The 20,270-nt window shown below is 41.5% G+C and overlaps 1 protein-coding gene across 6 annotated transcripts in view; it reads right to left on the bottom strand.

The window, feature by feature from the left end:
• SULF1 (sulfatase 1) overlaps nt 1-20,270 on the bottom strand; it is a 199,113-nt gene that overhangs the window by 79,748 nt on the left and 99,095 nt on the right. For all 6 annotated transcript variants that reach the window (XM_059874426.1, XM_025001836.2, XM_059874425.1 and 3 more), the window contains 2 exons: nt 15,239-15,308; nt 14,700-14,929 (listed from right to left, as the gene is read on the bottom strand). In XM_059874426.1, coding sequence (XP_059730409.1) covers nt 14,700-14,871 — 172 coding nt within the window. In that variant the 5' untranslated portion in view covers nt 14,872-14,929; nt 15,239-15,308. The remainder of the gene's footprint in view (nt 1-14,699; nt 14,930-15,238; nt 15,309-20,270) is intronic.

Here is a 20,270-nt window from a genome sequence, read left to right as displayed (position 1 = left end):
TATTGCATTCAAAAGCATTTGCATTAGCAGTAAAATATTCCATTTGAACTCTAAAGGATGAAATTGTACATAAAACTGCCGAGAAAGAAAAAAAAAAAAAAACTCTTTTGATTACTCAATCCAGCCAAACATGGCAGCTGAATCCCATCCAAATACTGCAGGAAAAAAAAAAGCTCAGGCCAGAATTCAATAGTCTTTTCAGGACTTGTCAAGAAATGCACTACAGAGCACCACAGCCAAGCCCATTGCATTTCAATCCTGGAGCCTCACATTTCCAACAGGTCCTGCTTCTTCCAAAGAAAGGGAGAAAGTCTATGTCGTTTTCCAACAAGGAAGGAAATCGTAATGCAAACCAGGCAAGCATTCAGAGCAGAAGAGAAGTGTGCAGCCATCCAAAAAGCCACAGTCGGCCTCATATTTTTTCACATACGTGCTTTTACTGTTTACATGAAAACAGAAAAGACGGTTTCTAATTGTGTCTCCTTAGAGCTCTCTACAGTATGCCTCGCTGAAGAGGATTCCAAACTGCTTTTTCCGCCCTGGTTGTCTTCAGAAGATCAAGCAACTTATTTTTTTGCCATCGATGAATAACATGTAGTGAGCGCCCACTTCATGCTGAGCATTCATTCTACTGATCTCAACTCTCTGGATTGGTCCCGCAACTATAGCATTAACAAAAGCAATGGGAAGTTCTCTGCTGCCTCCAATCTTCACTAGTAATCTATCTAACAAGAACTTATATATGAACATTGCTTGGAGATATCTGCAAAGCAAGGTAGTGTGGATACAGCAGTAGCAGGGCATATAAGGACAGTGGGGACAGGAGGCAAAATTTAGTAAGAACTCCAGTACTCTTGCCTGGAGAATCCCATGGATGGAGGAGCCTGGTGGGCTGCAGTCCATGGGGTCACTGAGAGTCGGACAGGACTGAGTGACTTCACTTTCACTTTTCACTTTCCTGCATTGGAGAAGGAAATGGCAACCCACTCCAGTGTTCATGCCTGGAGAATCCCAGGGACAGGAGAGCCTGGTGGGCTGCCGTCTATGGGGTCGCACAGAGTCGGACATGACTAAAGCGACTTAGCAGCAGCAGCAGCAGCAGCTGCCACAGTACTTGAGGACAACTGGAAGGAAAGGAGGAAGAAGATCTCAGGATGAGTGAAGTGCATCATTGGGGGCATGTGCGGTGGTATGTGTGGTGCACTGGAGGTGGGATGAGGTAAGTGGAGTGATGAAAATGGCACACGAGTTTTCTGGAATGAAAACGAAAATGAAGACTTCTCTTGATGTAATGGGTGGCAGAGCTAGCAAACAGCTTGGCAGCTGGGGAGAGACATTCAGCTTTGACAGAACAGACAAAATGATGGCAGAGTCAGATCTTTGTCAAAGGCGTGAAGGATATGTTACGATAAAAGTCTTTGAGAGGTGTTGCTATGACAATGGAGGTATGTACACTGTCGAGGAAACAGGCTGGTCCATCAAAGGTGTGGCCAAGGGGTTGCTGAAACTTGAATGGCGTTGTGCGTCCACAGTAGAATGACTCTTAAGAAGCAGACCTAAGAGCTTCCCTGGTGGTCCAGTGGTAAGAATGCAGGGTAGACACCAGTTTTATCCCCGGTCCAGGAAGAGCCCTCATGCTGCAGAGCAACTAAACCCACGTACAACAACTACTGAAGCCCACTCACCATCAAGCCCATGCGCTGCAACAAGGGCAGCCACTGTAACGAGGCCAGTGCACCTGCATCTAGAGAGCAGCCCCCACTCTCTGCAACAAGAGAAAGCCAGTGCACAGCCAAAAAAAAAAAAAAGAATAAATAATTTTTAAAAGATACTTATTTAAAAAAAAATAGAAGATCCAAGAGATGCTGTAATGTATCAGAAGGCTGTGTGTTGGCTAACATTTTTCAGCTTGGGAAGAAAACTGGATAAGTAATGGTTTCACTGTTGCTCAAGAAGTAACTTGAGAAGAACTATGCCCTACAGAACATCAAAGAAGTGCACATTAGGAATGTTGTGTTTTATATTTATGTTAGTTGATCATAAAAGGGATAGAGCCTGGAATAAATACATGCAATGAAACACAGGAGTGGGGAGAGAGTTCAAGGTCAGCATCAAAGTCCATTCACTTATTCTTTTCTCCTCTTTATAAATCTGCAGTGATTACTTATGGTAACAGCTTGAATTTTGAGAAAACTTAGCAAACACTATTGACCAATTTTTATTGCCTAATGGTCTCTTCATGTCAGAGGATGACTTCTCGGAGTTTCCTCATGAGCTTAGCTAGACTCAAATTAAAAAAAAAAAAATGCAACTGGAGGCCATCCCTCAAGGTTGCATCACAAAGCTGCAACCTCCAGTTTACAAACTCATTTGGACCACAACACTGGATGGGAGGTGGAAATCTGATCTAAGATCATATCATATGAAAACTAGGGGGGAGAATTCAGCCCCATGCAGAAAGAAGTGAAAGTGTTAGTCACTCAGCTGTGTCTAACTCTTTGCGACCCCATGGACTGTAGCCCACCAGGCTCCTCTGTCCATGGAATTCTCCAGAAAAGAATACCAGAGTGGGTTGCCACGCCCACTTTGAACCCGGGTCTCCTGCATTGCAGGCATATTCTTTACCATCTGTGTCACCAAGGTCAGTTCCACGCATCACTCCTGGAATTGCCCCAGCCAGGACTGTCCTCTCACGCTAAATATCACTCTTGGGACTTCCCTGGTGGTCCAGTGGCTAAGACTTTTCCTTTCAATGCAGAGGGTGCAGCTTTGATTCCTAGTCAGGGAGCTAAGATTTCACATCTCTCTGAGCTAAGATTTCAGGTCTCTCAGCCAACAAACCAAAGCATAAAAGAGAAGCAATATTGTAACAAATTCAACAAAGACTTCAAAAATGGTCCACATCAAAAAATCTTTTAAAAATAAATAAATATCATTCTTTTCTTAAACAACTGAGCTGGTTGTGTTGAAGAACTAAAAAAATCCCTCTAAACCCCGTGCTTCCAACTGATCTGCCAGTCAAAGGAGAGAACAATGAAGACGTTTGGTCTTTGTTGCTGCTGCTGCTGCTAAGTCGCTTCAGTCATGTCCGACTCTGTATGACCCCATAGACGGCAGCCCACCAGGCTCCTCCATCCCTGGGATTCTCCAGGCAAGAATACTGGAGTGGGCTGCATTTCCTTCTCCACTGGTCTCTGCAGGTACAGTGTTAAGAGCCCCATGGGTGGGGCTCCTGACTGAATATGAGCATCTAGCTTGAAGTTTCTTAGTGAAGAGAAGATTCTGAGACAATGCTACTCCAACTTTAAAAATCACCTGGAGAGCATGTTATGTCATAGAAGAATTTGCATTTCTATCAAGCTCCCTGATGACACCGGTGCTGCCTGTCCACGGTCCACTCTTGGAGATGTAGTTGAAGCCTGACACAGAACCAGGGAAGCTTTGAGCTGGAAGAGACTTTAGTGGGTGCCTCACTTTAAGTGATCTAAATGGTTTAGACCACTTCCAAAGCGGTAAGATAGGTAGACAGGAAAAGAAAACACTGATTTCATATTTATTCTCACGGATTTTATGACTGTGTGCGCTAAGTCGTTTCAGTCATGTCTGACTCCATGCAACCCTGTGAACTGTAGCCTGCTAGGCTCCTCTGTCTATGGGATTCTCCAAGCAAGAATACTGGAGTGGGTTGCCATGCCCTCCTCCAGGGGATCTTCCTGACTCAGGGATTGAACCCGTGTCTCTTATGTCTCCAGCACTGGCAGGTGGGTTCTTTAGCACTAGCGTCACCTGGGAAGCCCAGCGGATTTTATACTTGCTTCCATTTCTAAGTGTTTCATATGTAGCAAATCATTTAATCCTGACAATAACTTTCCATAGTGGGTGTTATTAATTATTATTCCTACATCAGGGATGATAAACTGAGGTACAGAAGGGTTAAACAACATGCCTAGGACTGCACAGACCCTAAGCAGCAGAGCTCAGATACAAATGCAGGTTGTCTGTTCAGAGATCATGCTCTTAAGCTCCATCTAGGCTGAGTACTGGCTGTGACATTGACTTCTGAAGACTGCAACACAGAAATGATGTCTGCTCATAGTAAGAGTGTATCTCATTTACTGTAGTCTCATATTTTGCTTCCCAGGTGGTGCTAGTGATAAAGAACCCACTTGCCAATACAAGAGGCATAAGAGACATAGGTTCTATCCCTGGGTCAGGAAGATCCCCTGGAGGAGGGCATGGCAACCCACCCCAGTATTCTTGCCTGGAGAATCCCTGTGGACAGAGAAGCCTGGCGGGCTACAGTCCATGGGGTCACAAAGAATCAGACACAACTGAGGTGACTTAGCACATATGTATTTTGCTTCATCTAGCCTCTTAGGGGAGATACTAACAGACACTAAAGCCTGTCTCCTGCCTTCTTATGGACTGATTTCAGTAGCTTGGGTCTGAGTGGGAGAGGGGGCGTAGGCTGCAGATGTGTCTGTCTTCAGAAGCTGACAGTCACACTGATGTTAAATGCTGCCTCTGATCTTGGAGTCCCTGGGTGGATACAGATGACGGAGTGTAGGAATCATACCTCTTCCCTCTGCTGAGTAAGTGTGCTCCAGCAAGGTAAGTACAAAGCCCCTTCTCTTTTATGGCTGTGCAGTGATTAATGTTAGCCAACAACACTGCCTGGTCCTGCACCTATGGCCACTGTGACTGCACCATTGATTTTTCATTGGGAAACTACCCAAAATGATTCTGTATCCATACAACTATTAATTATGCATTTCCAGCATGGTCCCATTGGATGGGACCATGTTTTGTCCTATAGCTGCAAGGACTTGGTTTTAAGCCAGAGCTCTTCACCTCTCTGAGTTTCAGGACTTCGGTGCCTAAAATGCAGACTGTGCTGATTCTCAGTTATCAGAGCAATTATTTCATGAGAATGTTATGAAACTTTAAGGCTGAAGATTCACCACAAGATTGCCAAGGCAGGGCTTAGGAGGATGAAAATGAGAAGAGAAAGAGTCCTGGACTTGAACTTGAGGGGAAACATCTGAGTTTTTGTCACAGGTGTGTTTGAACAAGTCATTTACCCTCTTTGGATTTGTGTTTCTCAGCTGTAAAATAGAACTAATAATAGCTCTCTGGATCTGTTGGCAGGGCTGTTGAGCAAATGGCATGAGCTGTGATTTACTGTGTGATCATCTTGGCCCCAAGATGTTTCATTTACTTCTGCCTTTCCCATCTCCCTCTCTGTCATCACATCTGAACTCCAAAGCTAAGGTAGGCATACAGAGATAGCCATAAACTGCATGTTTGTGCTCCTTCAAAACTTATAGGTTGAAACTTAATGTGCTAGGTTATGGTGTTAGAAGGTGGGGGCTTTGGCAGGTTATTTAAGTCACGAGGGTGGAGCCCTCATGAATGGGTTTAGTGCCCTCATAAAAGAGACCCCAAAGAGCTCCCTGGCTCTTCTGCCATGTGAGGACACAGCGAAAACACAGCATCTGTGAACCAGGAAGCAGATTCCCACCAGACACAGAACTTGCTGGAGTCTCAATCTTGGACTTTTCAGTTTCCAGAACCATGAGAAATAAATGTCTGTTGTTTATAAGACACTAAGATGGGAATACCAGACCACCTGATATGCCTCTTGAGAAACCTATATGCAGGTCAGGAAGCAACAGTTAGAACTGGACATGGAACAACAGACTGGTTCCAAATAGGAAAAGGAGTACGTCAAGGCTGTATATTGTCACCCTGCTTATTTAACTTCTATGCAGAGTACATCATGAGAAATGCTGGGCTGGAAGAAGCACAAGCTGGAATCAAGATTGTCGGGAGAAATATCAATAACCTTAGATATGCAAATGAAACCACCCTTACGGCAGAAAGTGAAGAGGAGCTAAAGAGCCTCTTGATGAAAGTGAAAGAGGAGAGGAAAAGGTTGGCTTAAAGCTCAACATTCAGAAAACTAAGATCATGGCATCTGGTCCCATCACTTCACAGGAAGTAGATGGGGAAACAGTGGAAACAGTGTCAGACTTTATTTTTTTGGGCTCCAAAATCACTGCAGATGGTGACTGCAGCCATGAAATTAAAAGACGCTTACTCCTTGGAAGGAAAGTTATGACCAACCTAGACAGCATATTCAAAAGCAGAGACCTTACTTTGCCAACAAAGGTCCGTCCAGTCAAGGCTATGGTTTTTCCAGTGGTCATGTGTGGATGTGAGAGTTGGACTGTGAAGAAAGCTGAGCACTAAAGAACTGATGCTTTTGAACTGTGGTGTTGGAGAAGACTCTTGAGTGTCCCTTGGACTGCAAGGAGATCCAACCAGTCCATTCTAAAGGAGACCAGTCCTGGGTGTTCATTGGAAGGACTGATGTTAAAGCTGAAACTCCAATACTTGGCCACCTCATGCCAAGAGTTGACTCACTGGAAAAGACTCTAATGCTGGGAGGGATTGGGGGCAGGAGGAGAAGGGGACGACAGAGGATGAGATGGCTGGATGGCATCACCGACTTGATGGACATGAGTTTGAGTGAACTCTGGGAGTTGGTGATGGACAGGGAGGCCTGGCGTGCTGCAATTCACGGGATTGCAAAGAGTCGGACACGACTGAGCGACTGAACTGAACTGAACTGAAGTCACCCAGTCTATGGTATTTGGTTATAGCAGTCTTGATGGATTAAGATAGAAGTTTACTTTGTCTATGCTTCAAGACTTAAAATGTTAAAGCTGGTTTAAAGATATCAGTTCCCGTCTACCCATCATGCACTGTTCCCCATGACTCTCTTAAGCCAGAAGCCTGGCTTCATTATCATTTAAAATTGTCCTTTGAGGTGGAAGCCTGACAGGGATGCTATGAAGTGACCATAATGAAGTCCAGTAGTTGGCATGGGGGCACTACTGACTGGGCTGGCTTGAGGACAGGGAAGGTCCAGGCCACAGCTGAGCCTCGAGGCTGCCAAGAAGAGCTGCCCCAGTGCCAGAGTTCCAGGTTGGGACTGGGGATGTCTGCCATCGCTCCTGCAGGGGTGGGTGGGGGTGCTTTGACAGTGATCAGCTGTGGACTAGGATTCTGCTAGGTCAGCAGTGACTGAGAGAGGAGTGGCGCTCTGGGAATCCTGCAAGATCTATCAGGTTTGCAATTCTGATGGGGTTAAAATCAAGGCTCCAGGAACAGTCTTTTGGAGGTAGTGTGTACTGGGTTACTGGGGTCTGACAGAGTCATAGCCAGGAATTTCAATCGTTCTACAGGCTTCAAGTCATTTAGTCTCAAATCACATGCGTGTAAAAGGTCAGAGGGGAGAAAATGTCCCACTCATCAGGATGACTTTACCAAAATCACACAGTGAACTTGAATTACTTTATGTCCATGTCAAACTTTACGACAAAGATTTGCCTTTCCTGATTCAAATATCTTAGCATTTGATATTTGAAATATTTCAATATTTCGTACTATCAAACATTAAGCTTTTCATTGAGGCTATTCATCATGTCCAGAAAAACACAAAACTAGAAATTTGATAACAAATTTTGTCATCATCATTCATTAAGGAAGTCCCAGGTATGTGGTATTCATACATACCTGGCTTCATAGGAGACACACCTCTGTGTGAATTACAACTGCTCATGGTTTGATGAGTGATAACGACCAGCAAACACAGCTCTTATTAAACATATAGGGTTGTTTCTAGATGCCATTGTTTTATGATGGGGTAGAGTCAATGCTCGAAATATATAAATGGCCTGTACTAAGCACATCCTGATAATTTCTTATGCCAACAATTAAGTATGGAAATTTAAACAGTGATATTTCTCATACTAAAAATGGCTTTATTGGTCTATTGAAAATTTGAATTCTGAAAGCATTAGAAAAAAAAATAACATGATCGAACAGTACACCTTTTTCTGCCAAAACTATGGAATTGATAGGGGAAAACCCACAAAAAAACAGATGTTTCAGCTAAAAGCAAGTTGGGGAGGGAAACCAAGTTGGGGAAAAAAGGGACTAAGAAGCAGATAATAAATCTGTCTGGAATGTTTCCAGGTCACTAGGACTCATTATTTTTTCCCCTAAAGAGCTAAAGGCCATTAAAAGTGGAGACTAGCTTTTTAGTGGAATGGAAGTAAAAATGCCTACAGGGCTAGACAGAGAAGGCAGGCAAGTGAAGCCAGCTCAGTACAAGAAAAATCACAACGCTTTCGTCTTTCCAGTTTTCTACCCTTGATAGAGATGTGAGTATACAGAATTTTCCAGACAATAAAAAACAGCAGTGTGGACATGATGGCAAAGACAGGTGCTCCTTGGTCTAGGTGTTGGGGAGCAGTGGAGAGTGGTGGGGACCCTGAGGGCCTGGGGAGGACAGGCCCCACCCAACAGGGCAGCTTTGACTCCTCTTCAAGCATTATTTTTAAAAATTTTAGCTGTGCTGGGTCTTTATTGCTGTGCACAGGCTTTCTCTAGTTGGGCTGAACGGGGGCTACTCTTTCTTTTTTTAAAACTTTTTATTTTGTATTGGGTATAGCCGATTAGCAAACAATATTGTGATAGTTTCAGGTGAACAGTGAAGGGACTCAGCCATACATAAACATAAATCCATTCTCTTCCAGACTCCCCTCCCATCTAGGCTGCCATATAACATCGAGCAGAGCTCCACGTGCCACATACAGTAGGTCCTTGTTGGCTATCCACTCCAAATATAGCAGTGTGTACGTGTCAATTCCAAACCCCATAACCATCTCTTCTCCACATCCTTTCCCTGACTGGGGGCAACTCTGTGTTGCGATTCATTGCGGTGGCTTCTCTTGTTGCACAGCATGGGCTCTAGGCATGTGGGCTAGGTTGCCCCTTGGCATATGGGATCTTCCCAGACCAGGGATTGAATCCACGTCCCCTGTACTGGCCAGCAGATTCTTTAACCACTGGATGACCGGGGAACTCCCCTCTTTAAGCATTTAACTGAAGGCTGCCTCACGGGAATGTAAGGTTTTCAATGACTTTTCAAGAAAAGTCAGAATCTGGATTTTTTCCCCCTCTATTATATAAAAATCACTTGATTTTTTAAATGCTGCCTTGATTTTGATAAGCATGCTGGTCAAGCAAAACACATCTGTGGAATAGCTCTGGACTGTAGACCCCATTTGTGACCTCTGCTTTAGACAAAGTGTTTCCATGTATTTAAGATTTCTTAATTTTACTTATGATATAAGTAGATCATAAGTCAGCCTTCCTAAGATGTTAGCACCAGCCCAATTTCCTAAGAATTTAAGAAATGCCACATTGAACCAGATCAATGGTCTAATCAGCTCACTATTTTGCTTTTCAGAGTGGTACCCAGGGACCATTTGGGAAAGATTTATTCGATTTTTTTTTTTTTTTTTTCTGATGTGGACCATTTTTAAAGTCTTCATTGAATTTGTTACAACATTGCTTCTGTTTTATGTTTTGGTCTTTGGCCATGAGGCATGTGGAAATCTATCTCAGCTCCTTGACTAGGATCGAAACCACATCCCCTGCTCCGCTGCATTGGAAGGCGAAAGTCTTAACCACTGAACTGCCAGGGAAAGGCTTTTGGGAAAGGCTTAGAGCTTAATCTCGTTGACTATAGTCTCAGAAACTTAGGGGAGTATCACAAGCATTTTTGATTTTCTTCTTTTTGACTTGTAAAATATTTCAAGTGAGGGAAAAATAGAATAAATACTGTGTCTTTTAGCTTTTAAAAACTTAACATTTGCTCATAGTTGCTTGAGATATATTTTTATTTTTTTCAGAAATGTTTTTAAAATTTCATAATAAAACGTGGATACTGCTGATGTTCTTGGTTACCATTCCTTTCCTGGATGATAGCCATCATCCCAAACTCTTTTAACCATGTCCATTTGTGTTTTTTAGCTTAAAAAATAAAACCATAATTTGAAAAGATACATGCACTCCAATATCCGTAGCAGCGCTATTTACAGTAGCCAAGATATGGAGGAAGGAACCTAAATGTCCATTGACAGATGAAGGTATAAAGAGATAGGGTGTATATATATAAATACCCCATGTATATATATGATGGAATGTTACTCAGCCATAAAAAAGAATGAAATAATGCCATTTGCAGCAATATGGGTGGATCTAGAGATTGTCATCCTAAGTGTTATAAACCAGACAAAGACTAATATATGATATTGCTTATATGTGGAACCTAAAAAAAAAAAGATACACATGAACTTATATACAAAACTCACAGACACAGGAAACAAACTTATGGTTATCAAAGGGGAAAGCTGGGGGGCGAGTGGGCGGCAAATTAGGTGTTTGGGATTGACATACACACACTAGTATACATAAAATAGATAATCAACAAGAACCTACTGTATAGCATAGGAAACTATACTGGACATTTTGTAATAACTTATAAGGGAAAAGAATCTGAAAAAAATAGCTATTTTTATATGTATAACTCACTTTGCTGTATGCCTGAAATGAACAGAATACTGCAAATCAACTATACTTCAGTGTTTTTTTTAAAGATATAAATCTTCCACCCATTAGCTTTGCCTAAAAGCCTGAACTATTTACAGATAGAGGCATAACCTGAAAACCACTTCCCAAGTAGTGGAAAAAGCAAATCCAGAAGCATGGGGACCATTGGTTAAATTACTTAATCTTTCCACGGATTAAGTTTTCTTCTGGGGTAATGATCTTTGAACTACCCACCCAACTTGGATGGAATGACAATAAAATGCAATAATGAGAATAAATGTTCTTGGGAAAAGATAAAGTGTTATTCACATATCAGGTGCTAGCACTTTTATTAATAAATTCCTTCTGTGCCTCACCCCCCTCACAAAGTACCAGTTTATTTGTCCCCAAAGTTCAGGGAGTGTCCCTCATTCCTACTGAGTAAGAACTTTTCGTCCCAGCTTGATTTCATAAACTTGGATTACCATCCTTCTTAGTCTTGTCTTTTCAGACAAGAAGATAGAATTGTTTCATTTTTAATTTCTCAAAAGGAGAAGTATTCGATTACAATTTTTGGAATTGTTTTCCTAAGCCTTTTCTCAGTCTGATATCCTTCTGGAGGCACTGAAGCCAAAATGCTTGCAGTATTACAGGCGCAAAAATTTTGCTTTTTTAGGCGAAGGTTTATTCAATATTTGGCAAACAAAATCACATGTAAGCAAAAACCCAAAACACATCAAACCATATCAAAACCACAATGAGAGAATATCTCACACCCATTAAGATGGTTATTATCAAAAATTCAGCAAATAACAAATGTTGGCAAGAATGTGGAGAAACTGGAATCCTTATGCACTGCTGGTAGGAATGGATAATGGTGCAGTTGCTATGAAAACAGTACTGTGGTTCCTCAAAAAATTAAAAATAGAACTATCTAATGATCCAGTAATTCTATTTCTGGGTATATACCCCGAAGAATTGAAAGCAGAGTCTCAAAGAGATATTTATACACCTATGTTCATAGTAGCGTTATTCACAATAATAGAAAAGCAGAAGCAACACTAATGTCTAAAGAGATAAACGGATAAACAAAGGGTGAATATACATAAAATGGAATATTATTTAACCTTCAAAAGGAAGGAAATTCTGAGACATGCTATAACATAGGTAAACAGTGAACAAGGACTTTATGCTAAGTGAAATAAAGTGAAAGTGAAAGTGAAGTCACTCAGTTGTCTGACTCTTTGCAACCCCACGGACTGTAGCCTACCAGGTTCCTCTGTCCATGGGATTTTCCAGGCAAGAATATTGGAGTGAAATAAGTCAGTCACAAAAAAACAAGTACTGTGTGAAACTGTATGATTCCACATATGTGAAATACTCAGAGGAGTCAAATTCATAGAGACAGAAAGTATAATAGCGAATGCCAAGAGCTGGGAGCTAGGCAGTTATTGTTTAATGGATACAGAGCTTTAATTTTATATGATGAAAAGAGTTTTTGGAGATTTGCAAATGTGAATGTACTTAACACAAACTGTACACTTAAAAATGGTTTAAGATGATTAAAAACAACAACAACAACAATACCAAAACCCAAAGTTAACTAAAGACTAGAGCAGAAGATTTCAGAGATTATGAGGACATTACAATCGGCCAGACAAAAGTCTCTATGAAACTGTACCCACCACCCAGAACATAATTTTTCTGCTGAGAAAGGTGGTTGGTCTCTAAATTTTTACCTATTGTTCACTCTAGTTCATCATCAACTTGCTCTGTCAATGGGATAATAAGACCCATCTTGTCATTATCTCAGAGCCTAGGATATTATCATATATTTACAGGTTATTTTAGGAAGGGCTCAACAAATATTTGTTGAAGGATGGACTGATGGAAGGAATCATGGTTACATGTGTAGCTGTGGAGATTTGGACATAATACAGGTCTTGGGTTCACCATTTCCTAGCTCATCAGAGCCTAGGCAAATCTTCTAAGCCTCGTTTGTCTTAAGCATAATCTGAATAGAGTAGTAGTAACTACTACATAGAGTGACTGTGAAAATTAAACAAGTGAATGCTTAGCCTGGTGTCTGGGAGGAAAATCAAGGAAAGAAGTAAAGACAAACATGTAAGAAACAGTTGGCCACCAACTCTTCACCATTATATCCATGTGCTTCCCCTAGAAGACAGTATTTAGTAATTGCTTAATAAATATTTGGCTTCTCTGGTGGTTCAGTAATAAAGAATCCTCCTGCCAATGCAGGAAATGGCAGCATACGTGAGTTTGAACCCTGGGTTGGGAAGATCCCCTGGAGAAGCAATGGCAACCCATCCCAGTATTCTTGTCTATAGAATTTCATGAATAGAGGAACCTGGTGGGCTACAGTCCATGGGTCACAAAGAGTTGGATACGACTGAGCGATTAACATACACACACACACCCTATCCTTTAGTTGCTCTCAATCAAGTGGAAGAGACAAGGACGGAAACACACGGTGGATTAAGGGTACTGCTGGAGGCAGGTCCGAGGTGGTAATAAAGTTCCATCCACCGTGCTGGAGGGCAGGATGGTTTTGGTGAAGGAGGATCCCTGAGGGCAAGGCACTGAACTGGGTCATGAAAAATAGGTAGGGTTTCTCTAGGTGGAGGAAGGTGGAAAGAGCAGAGGGGATGAGATGTGTAAAGGCATGAAATATAAGTGAGGGAGATGAAACCACTAGACAGTTTCAAACAACTAGTTGTTTCCATGAAACACAGAGCAAAACTGGGGGAAAGGAAAATAGTCTTAGTGAGATAGGTATGGGGCAGATGCCCAGAGCTCATCAGCCTGCACAGAGGAGGTTTTTAATCCTCTTGGCAAGAAACATCTTGGAGGGTTTTAGCAGCAGAGACCCAATCAGATACTTGCATGAAATGAAGAATAGGCAGGAGGGGCCAAGACTAGAAGGGACAGGTACCATCAGGTGATCAACCAGTTAGGAAAAACTAGGAGAGTGGAGAATGGCTTCAGTGAAAGGGATGGGTATGAGAGATGTTAAGGAAGGTGAATTCAAATGTCTTCACTTTCCTTATGCTATAGGTTAATGAAAACTTAAACCACCAGCCACATACACACTAAAGTCACATCTCCAAGATTTCTCATTTTGACATGTTGCCTAAAAATCCATGGTCGAGTTTAAACAATTAAGTGAGAGACAAGAGACTGTAAATCACATCCAACAATTATTACCTCCACTGGCTTTTAGTGCTTTTGTTTCTAGCTGAATCCAAAGAGTTAACTTTGTTGAGATTCCATAGTTTGGTTTCAAACTGGAAAACAAAGTCCCCATCCCTGTGGATCGACTTCCAGCCTACAGGGGTTTAATCCTCAAGGAACCTAGCCAGAGGAGCTCTGGAAAGAAGCCCAAGGTATTCTGCCAGCATGAACTGCAAGACTAGAGATGGTCAAGTTCAGTGTGATAGCCTGAGAGCAAGGAATTTGGTTCAAGAATGGAAAGGAGTGCTGGTGACAACTTGTAAGGGCAAACTTTTCATCTGTCTTAGGTACCATAGAAGAACTTGATCCTAAGCTTATGGGCAAGACCATAAGGCTGGGCCATGAAAGAAGATGAAAGGGTGAGAAACCCAACCAGAAGATTTAGAAGCTAAGCTGAAACACTGGATGTTGGCAGGCTTTCCAAGCACTCCAGAATTAACCCAGGTGAGTGAATTCTTCTGAAAAGCATCCTGTCTAGTGGGTGGCAGTGATCTGCAGCAGAAGAAGATATGTATAATGCTGTAACTTTTAATTTCCTAACAATTACAAGCTGTGAATAAAGGATTCACCTTAATAATAATGACAATTGGAAGTTCCTTGTGTATCTACCTTTGTTCATATGCACTGCAGAGAATTACAGTCATACTCTCATGTTCTTCGAAAGAACTTTGCCCAAATATTTTAAAAAGCTCTTGACCAAGAGTTTCCAAGGTGCACGATCCAATCCTTGACTTTTATAGTTCTGTGTTTCCTCTCACCACCCCCATTCTCATACCCCCCCACCCCACATTGCTTCAAAAACTTAAGACCAAAAAAGTCATGTCGAAACACAAACCAGATGCTTTACCATCAATGTAAGTACATTTTATAAACTAGGTTTTGGTTAAGGTACTACTGTTAAGCATCAAACCCCTGAATGTTTTCAGACTGTTACTGATACCAGGAGGTCAGTCAATCATTCGAGCAAAAGGGATGAACAAGTGAAAAAGCCAATGTCTCACCCAGCTCCACGTCTTGATCATCGGTGAGCACAAGAATGATGTTGGGTCGTATGTTTTTTCGTTCCTGCTGTATCCGTCCTCTGAATCTTGGGGACCTGATGCTGGAACTGAAGCTCCCCAGCAGCTGCGTGCCCAGGACAGCCAAAACCAGAGTACAGCAAGAATACTTCATTGTGCTTGCTCCAATGTCGCAAAACTGAGAAAATGTCTGTCTCTTGATTCTTGCAGGTCTGGGCAGTCAGAGAAAGGGGAGAGGGAAAGACGAAAATGAAATCCAAACCCTGAACATGGTTGCAGAAAAAGGACTGCAACTCAGTGAGAACTGGCACATAAACTGGCAGAGAAAGGTCTGCCCGTGAGTCAGAAGCAGCAAACCCTCCCAGCGTAGGGTTGGTTTTTTTTTTAAGCGCTTGATTATTTTGCAAATTCACTTTTGTCCTTTATTCTCATTCCAACTTTTCCAATTTCAAAATTCATTGCCAAAATAGAATTTCCAGCACAGAGCTCGGATGTAAAAGCTTTCTGACAAGAGCTAATACCTGGAATTAGGTATCCCGGTTGAAGAATCAATTGTAGTCAGAAGTGTTCAGGACATCTGCAGAGTGGGTCCTGAAATGGGGAGGAAAAAAATACAAAGGAAACGTCAATCAGAGATTCTGATACAGATTTTTGGTCTGAAACAGTCTCTTAAAACAGCATAAATATATATATGTGTTTATATAAATTATTTATTCACCATATATTTTATAGTATTTATATTAATTATATTTATGTGTAAATATAATATACAATGTATATTATAATATATATACATACACATATATAATTTAAAATCTGTACTCCAAAAGGAAGAAACAGAAGGAAACAACATTCAGAACTGCTTAACACATGACTTGAATAATATCTTCATTGCATAATCATAAACACAGTGATCTGGGTATCATCCCTGCTCATGTTTTAATAGCATTAATACTTTAAACATCCCCAAAGAAAACGGATGACTGATGAGGAAAAGCCAGCAGTGCCCGTGAAACCACAGTGCCCTGGAGTGTTTGCCTCTGGGAAGCGTTAACTCACCTGCATGCGATATTGAGTACTCATCAAGCAGAACGAAACGCAAAGCTGTCATTTGTCATCTGCATGATGTCACTCACTACCCAGGAGAGTTCTTTCTGCTGACAAAGACTTCAGAGTAAGTGGCTGAGAGGGCAACCTTCCCCAGCCTCCGAAGAGCTCCTAACTGTCCTCCATCAATCACCAGGGGAAGAGGCGCTTCCTCCGGGCTGGGCTTGTCCCTCGGTCCAGCCCGCATCCCCAGTGCATCAGTGCCGAAGGGGACAGAGCCCTCCTCTGACTGTCAGCACCAGGCTCACTACTGTCCAGACCCAGTGCAGTGCCGCCAGCACCGAGCTTTGGCTTTGCTGCAGCAGATCTCAACCTGCAAAGCAAAATGATTGATGGGCTCTGAGGCTGGAGGTGACTCTTTCACCTTAAAAAAATAATAAAATCTGGAGGGGAGCACTGCAAAATCTTTGTAAGTCTGCACAGGAGGAGACTTCAGAAAGGGTTGGAAAAATGCCCCTTTCACTTTAGAACACTAACCTGCTGGACACTGTTCTTTAGGACTTCTGAAAGATAGCAAAGGGCTCATTAAAAAAAAAACAAAAAAAGCATCTTTCTCTTGAATGTTCATGAGGGAGCATCTGTATGGGAATTTCAACTGCCCTAAAATTAATTAGATGGCAGCTGGTTCCAGCACCCATTCTCTCTCCACACTTCTGAGGTCTGTATTTTGATCCTCAACAATCAACTGACATCAGATAAATACGAATCACGAATGAAGTGTGAGGAACCAGAAGAAAAAGGACTCCGTTGCTCACTTCCATGTCTTAAATTCTGGAGGGTGACACGGGGCAGTGAAAGAAGAAAGAAGGGTATACTGTTTCCCCCTGCCATACAGATTATTGTGTTTTACACAAACACACACGCCCCCATTATTTTAAACTTTATGAGCTGTTTTGTAAACAGTTCTAATGCTTTTGACTCTGCAGCCTGTAATTATTCCTTGGGAGGGAAGGAGAGAGGGAGAGAGAGAAAGAGAGAGAAAGAGAAAGACTCAATAAGAAGTAGGCTTTAAAACAAAAATCCAGTGTCTGCAGCAAGGCAGTCCTGACCACATTATCTGCAGAGAAACCAGCTAACCACCTCCGATTGATCCTGTGGCTTGAGAAAGTCAATATGCACAGTTTGGCGTGTGGGTTTTTTCTTGTTTTCTGTTTGGTAATAACTTGGGGTTATTTCAGTGATTGCGGTGCCTGCTGAACACTGAAAGCACGCAATTGTTCTGCCCTGACTGGTGGGTTTCTGGGCATTTGGTTCAAATCATGAGAAAACTGATAGGAGCACGAAAAGACAAGAAAGCGAAAGAAGTGAATGAAACAATGACTCTCTCCCGTGGAGCAAGCATCAGTCTAAAGAGTTAAATACAGAAATTTCTTAGAGGGTTGGTTCTTGAAGTAATAGAACTTTACCCACCTCTCAAAGCCATGTATGAAGAGATAGTTAACAGGGTTTCTTGCATCACCGATCATTTAAACCAACCTCTGTGGACAATGGTGACCCCCAAAATACAGCCAGACTCACACTGTATCGTGTGTGCGCGGTGCTTGGTTTAAATAATCAGTCACACATGCAACTGAAAATTCTTGACAATTAAGATGCTGATAACATTCCTTGGAACACAATCCATGTTCTGGGTTATTCTTTTCTTTATCTTATTTACCTTTACTTCCTCTTTTAGGAAAAAGAAAATCAGCCTTAATGGCACCCTGTATAAACTACATTGAAAGTCATTTCCTAATAAAGAAAAGAGACAGGAGAGAAGATGCGAGCTTTACCTCTAAAGTGGCTTGCCTTGCCTTTCTGGAGAGTTAAAAGGTGCGAAAGAGACCTACATTTTTTGTTTTTCTTTTTTTTTCTGCCACAGTTTATTATTGATTCAGGGGATTCATATGTAAAAGCCGAGAAGCTGAGTGGTAAAGAAAATGGAACTTTCAGACAAGTCTGTTCAGCAGGAGCACTCCCTTGACTAAAACACACAAAACACAGCACTCTGAAAAAAAAAATGTGCACACAGACAATTCTTTATTCAAAATTGACCTTTTAGAACCTGTCATCCTCTCACTGCCTGGTTTCTACCTCCAGAAGGAAAAAAAGTGAAGAAGAAGAAGAAAAAACTGACAGACAGAACGCAGACCTTGACAAAGGAGACAAGGATGCAATGTTCGAAATGGATACTTGGTGGCGGACGACAAGCGTCCTTAGAGACTAACAATTTGTCTTGAGAAATAGTTGAAAATGGGAGAAATGTCCAAAGAGGTTTTTCTCACACATGGAAAGTGAACTTGAGGAACGGTGCTGTATTCATGAAGCGGGACCAGAACACAAGCTGCTTTTTCTTTAGGATCTAAAATGAAAACACCAACTATCACTATGGCCAATTGATGTGGAAAGTTTGCAGTACTTTGTTTGGGGCAGTCAAGCCAACTATAAATGTGACATAAAAAGTTTCAAGTCACATATAAAAGAAAGAAAAGACTGGGAAGCCTTCAAGCCAATTGGATAGCAAGTCTAGTTCACATATGCTTATCTAGCAAAGCCCCACACTAAAACAAAGCCCTCATTGCCCTCATGGGTTTAAGGGGGTCTCTGTCTTCAACACAGTCCCCCCCTTGTCTAGACAGCTGGGGTGGAGGTAAAGGGATGGTGGTAATATGCTTGTCCACAGCCCTGGTTGTCAAGGTATAATCTGGGCTTTGGGGGACCCTGAGATCCTCACAGATGGAATCCAAAAGACCAGAACTATTTTTTTTTTTAGTAAGACTGGGTCTTTATCTTATGTTTATTTTTAATTATTATTTTTGGCTGTGCTCCATCTTCATTGAGGCACATGGGGGCGTCTCTAGTTGTAGAGCCTGGGCTCTCCATTTGCCATAGTGAGATCAGCAATCCCTGTCATGGGGGGATCTTAGTTTCTTGAGCAGGGATGGGACCCACATCCCCTGCATTGGAAGATAGACTCTCAACCACTGGACCACCAGGGTTGTCCCAGACCGGAGCTATTTTGATAAGAACGCCAACACTTCATCCCTCCTGTACACTTTGTTGAAATTTGCACTGATGGTCTAAGAGCAACCATTTGTAAAAAACCAATTTGTACAACCGCTTTAGTACAAATGCAGGGAGCATCACATATAGTTTTTTAAAAAGCCAGTTTCACTCAAGATGAAGCTGTAAAATGATTAATTTGATTAAGCCCTGAGTGTCAAATACACATAGGCCTCCCAGGTAGCTCAGTGGTAAAGAATCTGCCAGCCAATGCAGGAGATGTGAATTTGATCCTTGGGTTGGTACATCCTCTGGAGAAGGGAATGGCAACCCACTCCAGTATTCTTGCCTGGAGAATCCCATGGACAGAGGAGCCTGGCAGGTTGTAGTCCATGGGGTCTCAAAGAGTTGGACACAACTAAGCAACTAAGCATGTCCCTGTGTGCTCAAATACATGTCTTTTCTTTTACATTTTCTGTTTTATCAGAGAAAAGGGACACATAAAACCCTCTGCTGTGTATGGAGGTGTGATGCTTATCAAGGGAAACCACTGTGTGACTAAGCTGCAAGGTGAACTGGATCCATCTCCTTTCTGTTTTTAGTCAAACACTATTTTTACTTGGTAGAACTATTTGAACTCGGATTTTTGGAAGACGTTTTCTCAAGTCATGAATGAACCAAGACTCACTTCAAGGAAAACAACTGACAGTATTCGTCACATTTGTTGCTAATGACAGAAATCTAGTTTTCAAGTCAAAAGCAAAATTTTGGAAAACTTTTATCTGCCACTGTGAGCTTGGCAGCTTCTCAATAGGTAAAACTTTTCTGATGACGTTGATGTTGATATTAACAAATGTTATTTTGTGATATAAAATGAAATGTGTCAACATTTAGACTATTAGTACAAGTCAGTGAACCAATACTTCTGAAATGACCAAATGCAATGTTACAAAATTATACAGAAGTAAAAAAAGCTCACTCAAAGTGCAAAATGACCACTGAATCTTAATATAAGAAAGTATTAAAAGCTCATTCATGTGGTTTCAGATTTCTTATGACAACTGACCTATAGGAATCACTACTTGTCAAGTTTTGGTATAGTATCAAAGAAGATCTATAAGTATCTGAAAAAGCTTTTGAAATAATTCTCCAACTATTTACCCATGGGAGGTTGAATTTTATTCCCATAGCTCACCCAAAACAATACATTTCAACAGATTGAATGCAGAAGCAGATATAAAAATCCCGTTCTCTTGTATTCAGATAAACATCAGATTTGCAAAAATGTGAAACATGCCATTTTAATCACCAATATTGTTTTGGTTTGCAAAATAGTTATTTTTCATAAAATATATCATTTAACATATAAATGTATTGTTTTTAATTAATAAATATTTTTAAAAATTCTCAGTTTGAATTTTTAAGTATCAATAGCTAAAATCCCCATAAAGTGAAAGCCACTCA

The sequence above is a fragment of the Bos taurus genome, chromosome 14 (assembly GCF_002263795.3).
Source record: "Bos taurus isolate L1 Dominette 01449 registration number 42190680 breed Hereford chromosome 14, ARS-UCD2.0, whole genome shotgun sequence".
Classification (NCBI taxonomy): domain Eukaryota; kingdom Metazoa; phylum Chordata; class Mammalia; order Artiodactyla; family Bovidae; genus Bos; species Bos taurus.
This window is presented reverse-complemented; position numbering and strand designations above follow the sequence as displayed.